Source organism: Physella acuta, unplaced genomic scaffold (assembly GCF_028476545.2).
Source record: "Physella acuta isolate Inbredline_101_S28 unplaced genomic scaffold, ASM2847654v3 ptg000211l, whole genome shotgun sequence".
In the NCBI taxonomy this organism is placed as follows: domain Eukaryota; kingdom Metazoa; phylum Mollusca; class Gastropoda; family Physidae; genus Physella; species Physella acuta.
The window spans coordinates 95,067-114,929 of record NW_026731730.1 but is presented as its reverse complement, the minus strand read 5'-3'; the positions used below and the strand labels follow the sequence as shown (position 1 = coordinate 114,929).

Here is a 19,863-nt window from a genome sequence, read left to right as displayed (position 1 = left end):
AATGAAAATTAAGCTGCTTTTAGTCGTTTACATTTTTTAAAAGTACTAATTCAATTAGTCTAATTGTATGCCTCGTCACATTTCATGAACCTTCGCCCCAACCACAAGTGACACATTGTCAAAATTTCTGCCCTCCCCCAACCTGTCCGTTAATTTTATGTAGATATATAACCTCATTAACCAACGACCTTCATTGGATCAATCTACTTTACATTACAGTATAGTTTTAATGACACCGTTTTCTATAGACACGTCATCGTCCCTGTCACCCCTAGTATATCAAAACAATCAGTAATTGTAACAGTCTCACTATCAACCCGATTACAATTTTCTTTCACTCATTTTACGACAGAAATAGTAAAATACTTTATAATGTAAACGTAAAAATTAAAATCTTACGTTTTGTTGATTAACTTAACATTTTAATCGCTGTTGCATGTTTCAAATTCTAATTTGCCACACTAGGACTGCTATGCTTGTAACTGTGACAAAGGGGGATCACTCTCTCCAACCTGTGATAAAACATTGGGTACTTGCTCATGCAGAAGGAATATTACTGGCGACAAATGCAACCAAACTCTTGAAGGTGAGATATTTCTCTTACCTAATGTGTAATGTGTTGTTGTTTTTCAAATTGTCATTGCCATAAATTCTTAATCATTGCAAAGCAGATCGTTGTTTTGATTGGGAATGAGTCAAGTAACAATTAAGTCATTAAGTAATGAATAAGTTAGCACTATTAGCAGGATGAAATTAGTTAATAAATTTATTAAAGTCTTGAACATGACGTCAGTTAAACAGACGATCAGTGTTTAAATGTAGGCTTATACTAATTGTCTGAGAATATTTAATGTTAAACCTTGCTATTTTACTGTACATTTTCCTTGGCCTTGGGGTGACTTCTTTCCGTAACTTGTATACAGTAGTTTAATATTAAAGGACATCTTGTGCAAGTTATGGTTTGATGCAGGACATTATAGGACATCTTGTACAATATATAGCTTGAACAGGACATTAGAGGACATATTATATATAAAAGCGATAGTTTACTACAGGACATTAATTATAGGATCTTATACAAAGTATAACTTGATGCAAGACAAATAGGAAATCGTGTACCAAGGTATACTTTAACAGGACATTATAGGACGTATATATATACACTATAGTTTACTACAGGACATTATAGGACATCTTATACAAGTTATAAATTTATGCAGGACATTACATGACATCTTGTACAAGATACAACTTGATGTAGGACATTACAGGACATGTTGTTCAAGTTATAGTTTTCTGCAGGACATTTTTATAAATAAATCTCACACAGTAACTTTAAGCATTTTATTTTTAATTTCTCAGGCTATAGCATTCCTGCTGTGGACACCTTGACCTTTCAACCAACAGCTGGAGCGTGCAAGCTGACCAGCGACGTGCTCACCAAAACAGCACCTTTTGATGGCACCGTGTTCTCTGTGTGTGACCTTAGCACCAAAGATGTCACTTTGGATTTTGAGGGGGTCAAGGGTGGAATGATACAGAGAGCTATACAGTGGTGAGATGTTACCTTGGCACTATATGACCTTGATAATATGTCATATTGACATTTGAGGGGGTCAAGGGTGGAATGATACAGAGAGCTATACAGTGGTGAGATGTTACCTTGGCACTATATGACCTTGATAATATGTCATATTGACATTTGAGGGGGTCAAGGGTGGAATGATACAGAGAGCTATACAGTGGTGAGATGTTATCTTGACATTATATGACCTTGATAATGTGTTACCTTGGCACTATGTGACCTTGATAATGTGTCATAATGGCACTATATGAGCTTGATAATGTGTCAACTTGGCACTCTATGACCTTGATAATGTGTCCCCTTGGCACTATTTGACCTTGATAATGTGTATCACTTTGCACTCTCTGACCTTGATAATGTGTCATCTTGGCACTATATGACCTTGAAACCATGTCTCCTTGGCACTAAATGACCTTGAAACTGTGTATCCTTGGCACCATATGAGCTTGATAGTGTGTCACCTTGACACTATATGACCTTGGTAATGTGTCCACTTGGCACTATATGACCTTGATAATGTGTAAACTAGGCATTACAGAAATTGTTAAACTTATCAAGATATTTGTTTCATTACATCAATCATACAACATACAACATTACCCATCATACATCTTTCCAACTCACGCCTGAATATTTAATTTTCTCAATTCTGAAAAGCTCATCAGTTTTCACAAATGTAAATTTTCATTTTATTTTTTCCCCGTTCAGGCCCTACTATGTAGCAGTGAGACATTCTGTAAACGTCACAACTGTAACTGGGACTGTCAAAGTCCAGGTGGTAGGGAACACAGCAGAAAACCTGACCGCCCTCAACTCTTTACTAGGTCAGACTTATGCACCTGTATGTCCAACTGCTGCTAATGAAACCAGTCAAATCCATGTGCAGTTTTCCGCAGGCTAGTAACTTGTTGAGTTTTATAACAATACATTTTTAAATTCTGGAAGAAAAAATATAAATTTATTCTTCATTAAGATATTTTAACCAATAAAAAATCTTTTTTTATCTTCTTTGAGTTTGTGTCTGATAAACCAACATACATTAATTTTTTTTTACAAAACACTGTCAATGTTTAAGGTACTGTTTCTTTCGGGCATCTCTTCTGAGGGGGGGGGGGCTCTGCACTCCAAACAATGAAATAGAATTTATTTAGAAAATATACTTTTACCAGTGTCTGCCTTGGAAAATTTAGTCCACCCCTCCCCACCTTTAAAGAAAAAAGTCTGAAAGAAACACTGGTTTAAGCTGGAGGGGATACTGAGTTTATAAATTATTTTCTAGCTATACAGTAAGCTCCCAATTCAACATAATTATTGATTAATGGCTGTTGGTCACATATTTGAAACAGCTGCTGCTGTATGAAATGGTAATAAAATAAATCCAAATTTCTTTAAAGCTGCTCATAAAATTTATGTCCTGATACAGATACATGAAAGAACTAAATTAGTTTTATTCTGATTAGTGATTTGTTATTTAATTTTTACCGACCTCCCACTAGTTAGCAAGCTGTTACCTCTAACTATTACGAAAGTGAAAGTTTTTGAAATCATCCCTCACCCCTACCCTAGGAGCAAATCTAAAGCCACCTCTTTTCCCAGCTAGACAAAATAGAAAGAAAATAAAGAAACTAGGCCTATATATAATTTATTTAGAAATATATATTTTTACCTCTCTCCCACCCCCACCCCCAAGAAGCTTTTGGATCCTCTCTGGAAAAAAATGTCCTGAGATCCTCATACCTTCTCAGTGGCGTAGCGAGGTTGGGTGTCACCCGGTGCGGCACTTAATGGTGTCACCCCCCCCCCCCACAGGCTTAGCGACCCTTCCCGGGGACAAACTTTCAATTTTCGATTTGCACCCCCCCCCCCTCAAACTTTCGATTTGCACCCCCTCCTTAAACTTTTGATTTGCATCCCCCTCTCCTCAAATTTTTCTCTATATATTTTGCTATTTTTTGCCTTGGTGTCACTCCCCTAAATGGTGTCACCCGGTGCGATCCGCACCCCCGCCCCCCCCCTCGCTACGCCTCTGTACCTTCTAACTTTCATGTTTAACATAACCTCTCTTCATGTTGCAGGAATATCAACAAGTGCTGTCTCATTCCAAGAGATGATAACTCTAGATGCTAGATGTAAATACTCTCTGACCCTTGACCTGCACCAGAATGTGACCTCAGATCAGTCTTCCAACACATTTTCAGGGCTTACTCAAGCAAACTTTGGTATGTTTTGTTATTTTTAGAAAGAAAAGAAATCAATAAATTTAAAGCTTTTTTAAAAAGTCAATCTTTTAAAGTAACATTATTGCAAAATTTGTATTTACACGTTTGACTTTGAAAAATTTAAAAACTTTTAAAGTCAAGGACAATAACTCTATGTATCAGGTTCTGCAACCACCAAATTTGAGAACCAAAGTAAAGTTTTTCTTTTTAGTTAACTTTCAAAAGTTGTTGTATACATTACTCTTATGTTTGTTGTCATTCATTTATCTGGAAGTAAATTTAATTATAATGCTGTGATAATACAGAAAAATGTAATAGAATTTTAAAATATACCAATTAGGCCTAATTGATTTATTGGCTCCATAAGCTTATTTTTTTAAAACTCAACTTACAATATTTTTTATTCCAATGCTTATTTTACAACTGTGCATACTAAGCTGGTAAATTACATAAAATAATAACTTTTATCCACAGGAGCTGTTATAACAATTGACTCCGTAGTTTTCTTACCTGCTTTGTCCAGTGCTGATAATTCCACTCAATATCTAGTTTACAAAAATGCAGGTAAGTCGGCTATACAAAAGCAGTTACAGTTTTGACTTTTGTTAAACAGTTTTTGTTTCACTTATTTCCCACATACCTCAGAAATACAGTTATGTTTTTAGTTTTCCTGCATCAATATCTTCATTATTATATGACTTCAGTGATACAGTTTTTCATTTCACTGAATCAATATATCCATCACTCTCGAGCTTTGAGCGTACTGAGATTTTATATGGGCAACAGAAGGTCACTAACATTTAATCAATAATCAAATCACTAGTTTATTGCTGGGGAGCTCAGAAGTAATAAAAAATGTGATTTGCTAGTTTGTCTTTACATATACTAAATAAAAATACATGCAAAAAATATTGTAGAAAATGTAGAAGATAATAGTTACCAGCACTTTTTATACATTTTGAAATATTTTTTTAAGATTGAATAATTAGATCAAACCTTATAAGGCATAAGTCATGTAATGTTAAACATGTAATTAAAAAAAATATCTACTCTATTTTAAAGCTTTAGATAACGTGCTGAAAAATTTGACATATTTATAAAAATTTATAATCTTTTTTTTAAATCTTTTTTTTTAAATTTCAATTTTAAAAAAAATAAAAATGCTTAAAGTCCCATTGATTGAAAGGATGAAATTGATTTTTCAGATAACCAAACAATGATACAGGAAACTTTCATCAGTTGCTTGCAACAGATGTCCTCCCTTGTGACTCAGCAGTCTGCCCTTGCTAACTCCCCTTGTAAGGAGCTCTTGTATTCAGTAGGAGCAGAGTTGTATGATGGCTCAGTTGGTAAGTCTGTATATATCTCTTGTTTGATCTTTATTGAAATCTGTTAATCACACTTGTATTATGTTAAGTAAAAAAAAGGTTACAGTAATCTCCCCTACTAAGCCAGGTAAAGAAAGTTACTGGGAAGATGTGCTGAGCATGTCTTCGTCTCTGTGTGAAGATGTGCTGAGAATGACCTCCTCTCTGACATGACCACTCTGTTGAAGTGTTTCTTCTCTTGTTTTGTTCTAGCGTGTGAGTGCAATCCAGTCAGCAGTCTAAGCTCAACGTGTCAAGGACTTGGTGGTCAGTGCCTGTGTAAGCCAGGTGTTTCAGGACGCACCTGCGGCATCTGCACACCCGGCTACTTTAACTTCACCGCTGATGGGTGCATGCGTAAGTTTCTTTTAACATCTCCCATCAAAATTGTTTTCTTAAATGCTTTTAATTTTCAGGTTTAGGTTTATGAAAAACCAGCAAACAAAAGTTAAGATTTTAAAAAAAAATTATGTTTTGTGATCTGCTGTGGTGCACAAATACTTGACTCTGGTATTTTAAATATGACATGGTTACCATTCTTTTAAAAGAAATAAACTTTTGGATCTTGGATCAACTTCTTCAAGCTTGTAAATCAATATGGTACGTTGACATGAATAACTCATAGAAGGCAGGGCAGCCTGATGAAAATTTTATTGTAATCAGATTTATCAAGTTTTTCTTATATTATTAAGCTAAAAGGAAGTGGCTTAATGACACTACATTACTGAATTTTCAAAGCAGAAGAAAAATTTTAAATTTTAATTGATTTAAATACAGTCATTTTAAAAATTATATTTTTTGTTTCTTTAAAAATAAAAGAATTTATTTTTCAACAAATTTTATAGCGATAAAGTAAGTTTAATTTTTTGTTTTAAACACAGGCTGCCCTGACTTGCCTTGTGAGATAGAAGTTATAACTACTACCCCGCCCACTAGCATAACTACCATCACTACCACACCATACAGCACAACAACAGGAATCACCAACACAACAGGAGTCCTCAACACAACAGGAGTCTACAACACAACAGGAGTCACCAACACAACAGGAGTCACCAACACAACAGGAATCACCAACACAACGGAAGTCAGCAACACAACAGTTGTCATGACAACAGGCACACCAGGCAACACAACAGACACCAGTTCCACATCCAGTGGTCTCTCTGCTGGAGTCATAGCTGCAATAGTCGTCTGCTGCCTGGTGCTTGTCTGCCTCGTCATCTTAGTCGTCTGCCTCTTATGTCAAAGGAGGAGAAGAAAGCAACGCAAAACTTTGACTCGCGGTATGTCAATGGCTACTAGACTTGGACTGGGTGACCCTAATAGCCCGCTGTACAGCAATAACATCTACGATCATCATGACACCTGGTTACAGCCCCAGTCTGAGCAGATGACCTCTTTTAGTATACCAGAGAACGATAAAGATCGGGTGTCAACTGACACCTACGCCTTACCCGACCATTTTTCCAGCACCCCCACAGCACGTCCTAAATTCTACATCACTTCGGACACCAGCAGTGTTGAAACCGCCCCAACAAACAGGGTTGAAGAGCTGAGGAGTAATGTCTACCCGCCCAGAACACAGCCCAAAGATAAACAAATCACCTCTTCAAAAAACCCAGAAACTCTGAATCTTAAGAAAAATCTTAGAAACTCAGAAACCCAACATCAGCCAGTGCCAAAATTATTTTCTACTTTCAAACCTCCCACTGAGGAAACTCAAAAGGCCATCCCCAATAAAGTCAACAAGCCGAAAAAACCAGAACGTAAAAGGCTGCTTAAATCCAAACCAAGTTTCATGGAGAAAATTATCCCCCCTCCCTTATTATATGGGGGAGATAATCCCGCTTTTATTCCAGACCCTGATTATGACAGTGTGAGTGATGGTTCAGTATTCATTCCTAAGCCAGACTATTCCATATTTGGGAGCTATGACAACCCTATCTTTATACCAGAGCCAGACTATCCCTTGTATGCTGGGTATGACTCATTTGATGAAATTAATGGGTCTCTGGTGTAATGTTGTTAGACAATCATTATCACCAGCACTGCTCGTCTCCCCTGCTGGGGTATGGGCCACCAACCAAAGATCTCCAGTCCTCTGTCCTGCTGGGGTATGGGCCACCAACCAAAGATCTCCAGTCCTCTGTCCTGCTGGGGTATGGGCCACCAACCAAAGATCTCCAGTCCTCTGTCCTGCTGGGATATGGGCCACCAACCAAAGATCTCCAGAGTCCTCTGTCCCGCTGGGATATGGGCCACCAACCAAAGATCTCCAGAGTCCTCTGTCCTGCTGGGGTATGGGCCACCAACCAAAGATCTCCCTGTCCTGTGCCAGCTTCTCAACTTGACACCATGTGCAGCTCATCTTTGTAGTTACAGCCTCAAGGTCCAGTCACCAGGTGTTTTATGTCTATCTCTTTCGCACCATGACAGTATGTAAAGGAATTCCTTCATCCACATTTATGTAAAGGATTTCATAAATTTACAAAATCTTATATGTTAAAGTCTTCCAAGTCTTTTACTGTGTACAGATCCTTTTGAAATGCATTGCTGTTATTGACCTATTATAGAGAAATTGGATTTAAGCTAGCCAGCGTCAAACTTTAGTATTTTTATCCAGCTAAATATTTTCTTAATTTCAAAAGTAAGTATATTCATGGCTTCATAAACATACAAACTTAACTATTTTCTTTGTTGAATGCTATACATTTAGAGCATTGTTTAAAATACATTCATTACTCTTTTATTGTACTTCTTTTTTCAAAATATATAGGTCTATAATTGTTTTTACAAAATAATTGTCACAAACAGAAAGTATTTAATCCTGTTAAATGAATTTAAACACCTGCAATATTGAACTATAGATAATCTATCTGATAGAAATATAGAAATACTTAAATAAATTATATGAATATATCTATAGACTGCCTTAATATTACATTGGAATATAAATACATAAAAAAGCTCTTGTAATATTCCTTACCATTTGACACACACCATTTTATTGTATTGATCTCTAAAATTATTGTATATATAAAATGTATTTAAAAACTTACTTCTCAGCCTGCAACTGCCATGTCAAGGGGTCAGAAAATGGAGCATGTGACCACACAACAGGACAGTGTCTGTGCAGGCCAAATATCTTGACCCTGACTGACAAAGCAGCAACGACAGCCAACGCAACCCTGGTCATTGATGGCACCTGCAGCTCTTGTCTGCCGAACTATTATGGCATCAACAGTGGCAATGGCTGCACTTCCTGTCAGTGTAACTCCCAGGGTTCCCTGCACTTGCAGTGTGATGAGACAGGACAATGTGTGTGCAAGGACTCAGTGATGGGGACAAAATGTGACCAATGTAAACCTGGGTTTTACGGCTTTGGTCCAAATGGCTGTTTGTAAGTACATTCTTCAATGATTTTGGCCCTTGCTGATTAGCTAGTTCTTTTCAAAAACACTTGAACTCTAAATATTTAAATACTAAAGAGGAAGGCCAAAACCAACACACTGTGATCAGTGAATTCATTTACATAAATATTTGTTATATGGGCATCATTAGTTAGTAAAAAAATATATTCTTTTTTAAGTTTTACATTTTTTTTCTTAATTACTGTTTGTGCATGTATTTTAATCATTTTGGTTAACTCAACAACATATATATATATATATATATATATATATATATATATATATATATATATATATATATATATATATATATATATATATATATATATATATATATATATATATATATATATATATATATATATATATATATATATATATATATATATATATATATATATATATATATATCAGTCATTAAGCCTATTTGATCAATTCATATACCAGTGTAATGACTTAAGCACCAAACTTGTTTACAGGCCCTGCAACTGTTCAGGCTCAGGTTCAACTGGCACCAACTGCAGCCAGACAACAGGAACTTGTACCTGCAAGTCTAATGTTGTTGGGGACAAATGTGACACCTGTAAACTGGGATACTTCAACCTGGCTGCGTACAACCCAAGCGGCTGTCAGCCATGTTTTTGTTATGATCACAGTTCAAACTGTACATCAGCCCCTGGGTATCAAGCCAAATTGTAAGATACTTAAATTTCTGTGTACATTTTTATATATTTATGTAATATTTTTCATTATAAATTTTAATACAATTTTAATTTTATCATAATTAAATTAGTTTATTGCTGTTTCAAAACAAAGCTCTATTCTGTTTTGTTGAATATGACGTTTTTTAAAAATATTTGTTAGCTTACACAACTTTTGAGTCTGACAAAATTGTTTTATTAAAATATCCTATCTGTTGTTTGAATAGGCTGCAGGTGACCAACCCATCTTCACCATCAGACCTGTCTTCTCTCCTGGGGGATCTCCATTCCTCCTATGGCCTGACAGTAATGTTAAGTCTTAAAGCAACACCAAATCTTGATCTAACCAATGAAATTTTGCTTAACCTTGTTGGTGATGGTGAGTTATTTTGTACTGCTGATGCTGTTTACTACATATACTTCTGCCTGTATATTTCTTAACAACTCAATTTTCAGTTTATTCAATTTATTCAATAACGGTAACAATAGGAGGCCTTACTTCACATTGGCCGTTTTAAAATAAACAAACAAAACAACAACGTAATAACACCATTTATAAAAGCTATTGTGTACTAAAGGCATAGCAGTAACATAGCACTAAAAAATATGGAATAAAGAAATAAAATTACATAGTTATAATAATAAATGAGATAAAATAAGAATATAATAGATGAATGAGAAGTGTTGCAATGAATCAACAAACATATTGTTCCCATTTTATAAAAGACTTTCAGCCTGAATTTCCAAAACATGTTTTTAGCTACAGAAATTCCAAGGATCTTACTACCTACCATCCCTCACAACCACATTTAAATGACTTCTGTTTTACTAGTGCATAGATACACAATGTAATGGATAAACAATATTAGATAAATTATGTGTTATTTCAGGGAAAACAATTTTCCATGTGGCCGGCAATAATTCCAAAACAAATGCCAATGGTGTTCTTGTTTACACAACTCGACTCTTTGAGCAGAACTGGATCTTTGATAGTCAACAACAATCTCTCATACCCACTGCCCGTGACATTTTAGGTGATTTTTTTTTTCTTTGTTTACATTTAGGCTAACTTGTTTCACTGTTTATTATAGTCTACAAGTTAAAAAAAAAAGTCACTTTTTTGTCTTACAAGTAAACTTGATAACCATTTTATCATTTATAAATGTTTATGAAATTTAACATTTATTTTATTTTAAAAACAACTCAGGAATTTTGGCCAATTTGACCAAAATATCAGTCATCTCCCTTGTGAGGGGACAAACCATCAGTGTGTCCAGTATATCAATAGAGTCGGCAATGAAAAAATCTACCGGAGATTCACCAGACGTTCACACTGTGGAGCAGTGTACATGTTCACTTTCAACAAATACTGGAGGTAAATAAAATCTAATTTTTCACCACTGCAGTAAAATCTATATAATAGCAATCCAGTATTTTAATTGTAACTGTATTACTTAGTAAGTTTTTTTAATGTCTAAAATCATCCATAAATTATTTGAGTGTACGATTTGTTTTAGCACAAACCAAAATATTTCCTATAGGTGAACACAGTTTATTGTTATCAACAGAGACATGTCCCTAGTTTTATAAAGTTTCACAAATAAAAGTATGAGGCCGTCAGAAATAAACTTGAGAACCAATTTCCTCTCCAGGTTTATCCTGTGAGAGACATTTCCCTAGATTTATAAAGTTACAAAAATAAAATTATGGGACCATTAGAAATTAATTTGAAAACCAATTTACTTTCCAGGTTTATCCTGTGAGAGACATTTCCTTAGTTTTATAAAGTTACAAAAATAAAATTATGGGGCCATCAGAAATCAATTTGAAAACCAATTTACTTTCCAGGTTTATTCTGTGAGAGACATTTCCCTAGTTTTATAAAGTTACAAAAATAAAATTATGGGGCCATCAGAAATAAACTTGAGAACCAATTTACTTTCCAGGTTTATCCTGTGAGAGATGTGCCACTGGCTACATGAGGTCCAACTCCACTCAACTCTCAAGTTATGGCTCATGTATGGCCTGTGACTGCAACCAACGAGGGACCACAACTCCACCAGAGTGTAACGAGCTGACTGGTGTTTGCCTCAACTGTAGGAATGGGACAACTGGGGATCATTGCCAGTTATGTGCTGCTCATGTTCTTGGGCCAGATTGTAATCAATGTGAAATTACATACTGGGGTTTGCAGGCTGATGGCTGTAGGGGTGAGAATATCTAAATAGTTTTATTTTATTGTTATTCTTGTTTACAAAACTCAACTATTTGAGCAGAACTGGATCTTTGATAGTCAACAACAATCTCTCATACCCACTGCCCGTGACATTTTAGGTGATTTTTTTCTTTGTTTACAATTTAGGAAAACTTGTTTCACTGTTTATTAGTGTGTAGTCTTATCATCATTCTGATCTTACTTCAACTTATAATCCAGTTTCTTGAAAACAATACAGGAAATTTATTAAATACAATTTTATTTGATGATCACTTTGTATACTATTGTATTTTATCAATAAATGGAATGAGCCTTGAACAACAATTGTAAATATTTTACATGACTTTCTCTTCTTACTTCAAATTTGAACTTATTTGATTAAGCTAAACAATTTCCATTAAATTAGAGAAAAAAAAATTCTGGTAATTGTACATCAAACTAATTATGCAGAATAACATATTAAGCCCATTTTATTCCTTTTTTAATTTTAGCTTGCAATTGTAGTGACCTCGGGTCAACTTCAAAAGAGTGTAACCAGACCTCTGGGCAGTGCACATGTAATCCAAATGTGACTGGGCGAACATGCAACCAGTGTCAAGAAAACTTCCAAGGTCTTTCAGCAAACGGATGTTTTGGTCAGTATGTTTTAAACAGACCATAATTCTCTTGTTTATGCTTAGATTAATTTCAAACTCATAGTCAAATAAATCAATCAATCAATCCGACATTATTAAAACAGAATTATAAAAAAAAATTTTTTAAAATTAAAGTAAGCTTATTTCAAATTTAAATTAAAGATTTACTGTTAGCTTGTTTTAATTTGTTAATTATTAATTTTTCAGAAACATTATAACTATATAATAAGACAGTAGGTACTGTTATAAATGGATGATAAATACATAGATTACAGAATTGTTACATTTTTGTACAACTAATTTTTACTTTTATAAAATTAGTAACCTACTTTATAATTTTCTTTCATTAGCTTTATTACAAACATAAATGTTTGATGAGTTTTTTATTGTAACACTCCAGAATGTGACAGCTGCTACTCCTTGGTTCTGGAAGCCGTGAAAAAAGTTCGGGAACTCAAGGCAGAGATTGACTCAAATATTACTTTGTTGGAGAGTAAAGACAGCAGTAAAAACCTTGGGACATTTACTAACAGATATTTGGCAGCAGACAAGCAGTCGAAACAACTGGCTGAATTTGTAAGTAGAGCATGGCCTGGTTATGGCTTTTTGATTTAATAATATAAAAGTTGATGTTAAAGGGAGTTTAATTTGGCTCCATGCTTGGCTAAATTCTGCTAGATATTGTTTTAGTTTTATATCTTGAATAAATAATTGCTACAGTTTGCATTTTTTTTCTAAAATTTAGAAAGAGTTTGTCCTTATTTATATTCTCACAATTTAATTATATAAAATGTGTATTCATTTTTTTTGTGTGCATATAACCTTTGGTAGTATAATCTTAACCTGTCTTTAAAACATAGCGCACCAAATAATGAGGTTAAGTTTTTAATTATGTTAAGTTTAATATTTTTATGCTTTAGCAATTACAAAAAAATATTTCTTATTTTCTAAAATATTTGCTAGCTGACGTCAGTACAAGTTTCCGAACAAGTAATAATTTCAAATATCAGCTCCCTAAACCAATCAGTGTTGTCCCTTGAAAGGAGGATCAGTACAATACAGTTCAACTCTACTGTGGAGATAGAAAAAACATTGACATACATTTATAGTCTGATCCCAACTGTGAGGTCATACAGAGAAATTTTAGACACCAATGTCTTAGCTGTCTATAACAAAATGGGTGAGTATGCTGTTTATAGTCTGATTACAAGTATAATTTTTATAATTGCGTCATAAGATGACCTAATGAAAAGACATGTAAGAAATTCATCATCAAACATTATCTAGTTAGGGTTAGCAAGAATATTGATATAGTAGGGTTAGGAGTATGGTTAGAGATATAGAACTGGATTTGGAGATGGACGTGTATTTATTCTCATAGGGTGAATTGATATAGTACTTAATTACTATGATGGGGGGGGGGGGAGATTTTCACCTAATCGGCAAATGAAATTAAAAACCAAATTAATCTGGAAAAAAAAATTAATCTTGTTATCAATTTCCTTGAAATATTGTCACAAAAAGGTTTAGTGATTATATATATATATATATATTAATATTAAACTTTTCCAAAGTCATATACTATAACAATCATGGTCTGGACTTTTTAAAACTTCCAGCCCAACTAACTGAAAAACAAGTTACGCTAAATAACTTGGCCAACAGTTTAAAATCTGCTGAAACTTATCTGATGACAGTAGCCAACTCCTCTGCTACAGACCAAAGAATCCTCAATGAACTAGCTGCACTGAATAACACAGTATCACAGGCTAATCTGTTGGTTCAAACAGCTCAAAAGGTAAGGCTCATTTTGTTACATTTGAAAATTGTATCTATTTTTACTTTCTCGTATATACGAAGTATAGAGAAAGTATTGTAATCGTGCACAAAAATAACATGAAATTTTGACAGTTTTCACCGTCTTACTCCTCAGTCCTTCATCACATCCGGAGTATAGAGGACTTATTTTAATCGGGCAAAAATTATCAATCCAGATTTATCAAAATTAAGAGGTTTTATGCGTAATCCAGTCTGAAAAACTGGACTTTGCAATTCTGTCCGTTGTCTGTGTGTGTGTCTGTCCGTGTGTAAACACGATAACTTGAGTACCGTTACAGCTAGGTTGATGAAATTTTATATATAAGTATTTTATCAAAATCGTAGATCCGTATCAACTTTTGAGCGATTTCCGATAACCAGAAGTGGTATTTTTTCTACTTTGAATTTTTCAAAAGCCTATAACTTGAGTACTATTTCAGATAGATAAATGAAATTTCACATGTAAGTCAAAGATCTAATTCTCTACCTTCTGTTAAATTTTGAGTAATTTCCGTTGACCGGAAGTAGTAATTTACGCTACTTCCGATTTCTCAAAAAACTAATGTAAATTTTTAAAGTACTAATAATATTGCGCACTATTATGCACTTTTTATTTGGCGTACACTTGGTGTGCACTTCTTTTGTCTACGAGATTTTATTCTATTTTTAAAACTTTAAGTATTTAAAATTGATTAAAAATCATGTCTATAGCCCGAGTTCCCATCCCCTGTTGTTTTATATAAGAATATTCGAGAAAGTTTAGGGGAGATCACTCCCGGTTTTATTTATTTTTAATATAAACACAAAAATTCAACTAATGCAAATAAAAACAAATGTGTCATTTACTGCATACAGTTTAACTGTGTTCAGTTTAAAAAAAAGATATGTTCAAAGAAGTTGATATATTTTTCTTAATGACTTTTTCTTGAGAACATCACATTTTTTATTTTATTCTTTACTGCAAAAATACACTATTTTAGTGTTAATAGTTTATCATCTCATAAAATGTGATACATTATATTTTTAAAAAAACCTTTGCAACTAAACTGCTTGTATATCATTTGCAAAATAAAAACCCTCTAATAATGTTTATTTATTTTCTGTTTTTATTTTTATTCTTTTATGTATCCCCCTAATACAAAACATTCCTTGTCATCATTTTGTCAGAATGCTGATGATGCCAAATTGGTCCATCAGAACAATACAGCCATGGCCCTAGAAATAGAAACTAGACTAATTTACTTAGCATCAGCAGCCACAAAACTTTTGAACAGTGCTGCAGACATCATGGGAAGAAATAATGAAATTAAAAATACAGTGATAAAGCTAGGAGATAAGTTGAGGGAACTTGCTAACTACAAAGTGGACTACATTAGCATAGCAAGTAGGATATCAAATCTTAGAGCTACAATTTCATCATCTCAGTCCGCGGTAAGTTCAGAATTAATTTTTCTTGTCTATTTGCCATACACATTTTAATTGCAATGCTATTTTAACAATTAGTGTTAGGTTGTTAGTTATTTATTAGCAGTAAAACATTGCACATGACACCTGTTCACTAGAAAACATTTTAGGTATGAATGAAACCATAGGCTGAAAACTTTAAGCTTCAGTGTAAAATTAAATAGCCATATATAATGTGTCTGTAGAGGAGTTTGAGAAAAGTCAGTCTAGCATTAAAACTGAATATTAAAGAAAACAAACCTACATATTTTTTCTATTTTTAACAATATCTATGACATCAAGAGAACATCTGCTTATATTGTCTCACATTTGCTATATGCTTTATAGGCAATGGAAAGGAATTTGAATAAAAAAGATTCTTATGTAATGTAGTCTGGAATTACATATATATTTTTCCTTATTATTAGATCACATTCCAAGCTACTACTTTTGCCGCCACTAACATGAAAGCTTTAGCCACTGTCCCACTGGTGGAGGACCTAGTCAACCAGACACGCACTCTAGGAAACAAGTCCGCAGAATGGAGAACTAGGTCAAGGGCAGCTGAGCAGAAGGCAACTCTAATCCAGAATCAAGTTACTAGTCTTTTCAAAGATGCTAATGAGACTTTAATCATAGTTAAAGACTTTGATGTCAAGATAGCAGGTGGGTTGATGGAATTAGCCAACATTTTAAGGAAAGTTTTAAAATCCTGTTTTGTAAGGATTTTAAATAGGAGCTGTCAAAACATGCTGGCATGAAAGCTTTAGTGAGTTTAACAACAATTAGAATTATTAGAAAGTAGAGGATGAGTATGTCATGGCTGCCCTATAGCATTGACCATGAAACAAACAAACTCTTTTTTACTTTCTCGTATAAATACGAAGTATAGAGAAAGTCTTGTAATCGTGCAGAAAAAAAATCGAGATTTTTACAAATCTCGAAATTTTACACCTCACTGATACGGAAAAACATAATTTTGCAATCTTGTCCGTATGTCTGTGTGTCTGCCTGTCTGTGTGTGTGTGTGTGTGTCTGTCTGTGTGTAAATACGATTACCTGAGTACCATTACAGCTAGGTTGATGAAATTTCATATATAAGTATTTTATCAAAATCGTAGAGCCGTATCAACTTTTGAGCGATAGATAAATGAAATTTCACATGTAAGTAAAAGATCTAATTCTCTACCTTCTGTCAAATTTTGAGTAATTTCCGTTGACCGGAAGTACTAATTTACGCTATTTCCTATTTCTCAAAAAAACGCATGTAAATTTATAAAGTACTACTAATATTGCACACTATTATGCACATTTTGTTTTGGCGTTCGCTTGGTGCGCAATTCTTTTTTCTATGAGATTCTATTCTATTTTTAAAAGTTTAAGTAATTAAAAATCATGTCTATATTCCAAGTTATATAAGAATATTCGAGAAAAATTTGGGGAAAAAACTCCCGGTTTATTAATATGACGTTTGGAAAGATAAATCTAAATTTGTTAATTTATATTTGTTTTAGACAAAGTACTTTAATAGATTTAAGAAGATTATTTTTCTTAGTAAAAAGGAATTTTGGGTGATGATTTAAAAGACAAGAAATATTAAACTTAGACGTAAAAATGTTTTACTTATCCAACAAGGTGCCAAGCAGAAGCTGAACTCATCCCAAGAAAAAGTGTTGCCTGCGTTGGCTCTGAGCCAGGATCTGCTGGCCAAATGTGAGAACCTTAGCCAGACAATCCAGCAGCTGCAGCAGACGGCATCGGCTGCCAAGGAAACATCCAGCCAGGCCCTGCTGATCATCCAGAACAAGCTGAAGGTAAGTTGCACTTCCTGCACCCACTACTACATCCTTTTTTAGCCAGGGTCTTGTGGGGCAGTGATGGGTATTTAGTCATGAGTGGTAGAAAAATGTAATAAAAATCTTCCCATGTTATTTTTTTATTTGTGCATGTTGCAGTGGGTGGAAATAAATGGGGGGGGGGGTCAGTAGGATTAAAGCCGGCCGTACTTAGACCAAGGGAGTGGACATTATAAAATGTAATAATCATGTCTATCATGCAGCCTTATTTAACCAATGTTGCTAGGTTAACAGGCTGTTTCAACTGAGTTTGAGTTTCTATCATTACTAGTCATTTCCTGTTCAATTTTTAGAAAAGTTGCATTGTTATTCCGTATAACTTCTAACTTGGTAATTTAATCCTCATTTCTTCAATCAGGAGTTGCAGAAGATATCCACTGAATCCGAACTTCTGAAATCACATTTAGCCAGCCTGCAGGACTCCAGTGTGGAGAAATACAAAATTTTGAATGACACCAAGACAAACATTTTAGCTCCAGCCCAACAGAATTGCCAATCTGGCAACTCAACATTGGCCAGCTTTCAGACACAGCTTCAGACAACCCAGCAAGACACCACAGCTGCTGAAATCAAGATAGCAAATGTCACCCAGCGGGCTAATGAGATGTTTAAGCGGCTGAAGAATTTGAATAAAATTGACACGGCTACAGTCGTTATGATCCTCGACAAAGCTGTAAAAGCTCAGTCGGACCTCAAATTTGATGAACTGAGTCTGGCTATTTCTGACCTGCAGACCAAACAATTCATTCAGCAAAATGAAATCAGCCGATTAAAATTGTTGAAAGATGATTTGAAGACAAAAATTGAAAGTCTAAAGGTGGTTCAGCGTCAAATAAGTACAGTTTAGCAAGGACCTGCCACAAATAAAAATGCCGTTTATGTTAGTTTCTTATCTTAAACTGAAAATGACAGAAAATATATTTATCATGTTTATTTTGATTTGTTGCATTGTCTTTGAGCAAACTTACAGATATTTGAAATGATAATAATTGGCTAGTTTTTTCCAATGTAGTGCATAGTTTTATTTGTTACTTTATTTTAAAAATAAGCAGCCAAGATTGGAAGGGATTCACTTACTTATATAAACACTCACTTCTTAAGCCTGTCATTGCACATATTATAGCTAAAAATAATACACGTTATCAGTGCATGGTTTATAAATAGCTGGCAGTCCTCAAGTTTAGAATCCCACTGTTGAAAACAACATATGTTTCAAGATTGTCACATTAGTTCAAAGCCAATCAAGAATGTTTTAGTGAAAGTATTGAACCAACACAACAGGTGTAAAGGTTAAACAAGATTTTCAAAGGCAGTTAATTTATTTGTATTGGCTTAAATTTAAACCTTAAATTTAAAACAGCTAAAGTTATAGTTTTTAAGTCAACTTTCTTATCATATCTTGCTGAAATAAATGTGATAATGAATTTGTAAAATAAAGATGTGATGCTTAACTTTGCAATTTTGTAATACATAAAAATAAAAAACAGAAGCAAAAATTTGACTGTAGACGGTTAAAGAATGGAAAAGTTTAAAAAATATTGTAGATATTGTTGTACTGTGGATTCTTTACAATTATTTATTAATTTATTCCAGCATTTTCGGTACACAATTTTCACTTTATAAATTATTTATTCCATTTTAAAATATTTTTTGATAAAAATGTTACACTGATCTCAAATAAAATATTTAATTTTTGTAAATATTTGTATTTTTTTTGTTGGTATGTCTAACATTTTAAAAATTTGAAAAAAGATCATTATCCGATATAAATTTCATGGTAATGTATTGCTAAATTTGTTTAAGTCTTTTTCATGTTGAAAATGTTTAATTTTGTGTCTTAAGACTAAAAACTCAAACAGCTGTGCTGTAAAAAAGTTTTGTACATCAAATTTGTTGAACAAAAAAAATAAAACCCTGAAATTTTAAATTAAACTTTTAAAGATGAATTTTTGTTTTTAATTATTACTTCTATTTTTTTTTTAATGGATTAGATACAAAAACTTTTCAAATGGGATGTTGTGTTTTTGTAGCTGAACATGTTTTATTTGCCAGCTAGTCTGAGTAAACCTCAAGCCAATAATAACCTTAAACATGAAACTTGCATAGACTTAAGGGGTGCAGGGCATTAGTTTTTGTGGACTATATGCAGGTAAAATGATAAAGTTAATAAGTGGAACTCACTGATGAGTCCTACAAATAAAAAAAATAACCACAAAAATTTTAGGTTTCTGATTTATTATAAAACTCAACCAAATCCCACACACACACATCAAAAGTATTGCTAACATTAACCAAATCTGCAAACCAAAATAAAAAGCTGACATAAATTCGGCAGAAAATAAAAATTCTATCACAAAATCAAATTAAAATCACAGATGTACCATAAAATAGTGGATACATGTTTCACTAACTTAAGCAGCAGATTCTTAAAAATGCACCACAGTAATGTGGGTAATATTATGTTCATTACACTTGTACTAACAGACAGGAAAATGTCTTCTATATCAAACACATGTAAAGTCATAACATTACTGTAAATAATAAAATGACCTGATGCTGTAAATTACATATCTGAGGCAAAAACAATTTTTTAAGAACTTGTGCTCTGCTT

At 33.7% G+C, this 19,863-nt stretch overlaps 1 protein-coding gene across 1 annotated transcript in view; it reads left to right on the top strand.

Moving 5' to 3' along the window:
- Positions 1-19,302, top strand: part of LOC131937490 (laminin subunit alpha-3) — a 34,867-nt gene extending 15,565 nt beyond the window's left edge. The window contains exons 11-31 of the mRNA XM_059294973.1: positions 466-586; positions 1,363-1,555; positions 2,294-2,481; positions 3,661-3,804; positions 4,279-4,368; positions 5,010-5,153; positions 5,385-5,528; positions 8,241-8,574; positions 9,064-9,279; positions 9,513-9,664; positions 10,176-10,319; positions 10,493-10,660; positions 11,232-11,495; positions 11,992-12,135; positions 12,536-12,711; positions 13,099-13,315; positions 13,755-13,933; positions 15,121-15,384; positions 15,825-16,062; positions 17,032-17,210; positions 17,611-19,302. Coding sequence (XP_059150956.1) covers positions 466-586; positions 1,363-1,555; positions 2,294-2,481; positions 3,661-3,804; positions 4,279-4,368; positions 5,010-5,153; positions 5,385-5,528; positions 8,241-8,574; positions 9,064-9,279; positions 9,513-9,664; positions 10,176-10,319; positions 10,493-10,660; positions 11,232-11,495; positions 11,992-12,135; positions 12,536-12,711; positions 13,099-13,315; positions 13,755-13,933; positions 15,121-15,384; positions 15,825-16,062; positions 17,032-17,210; positions 17,611-18,099 — 4,188 coding nt within the window. The 3' untranslated portion in view covers positions 18,100-19,302. The remainder of the gene's footprint in view (positions 1-465; positions 587-1,362; positions 1,556-2,293; positions 2,482-3,660; positions 3,805-4,278; positions 4,369-5,009; positions 5,154-5,384; positions 5,529-8,240; positions 8,575-9,063; positions 9,280-9,512; positions 9,665-10,175; positions 10,320-10,492; positions 10,661-11,231; positions 11,496-11,991; positions 12,136-12,535; positions 12,712-13,098; positions 13,316-13,754; positions 13,934-15,120; positions 15,385-15,824; positions 16,063-17,031; positions 17,211-17,610) is intronic.
- Positions 19,303-19,863: the final 561 nt, after the last annotated feature.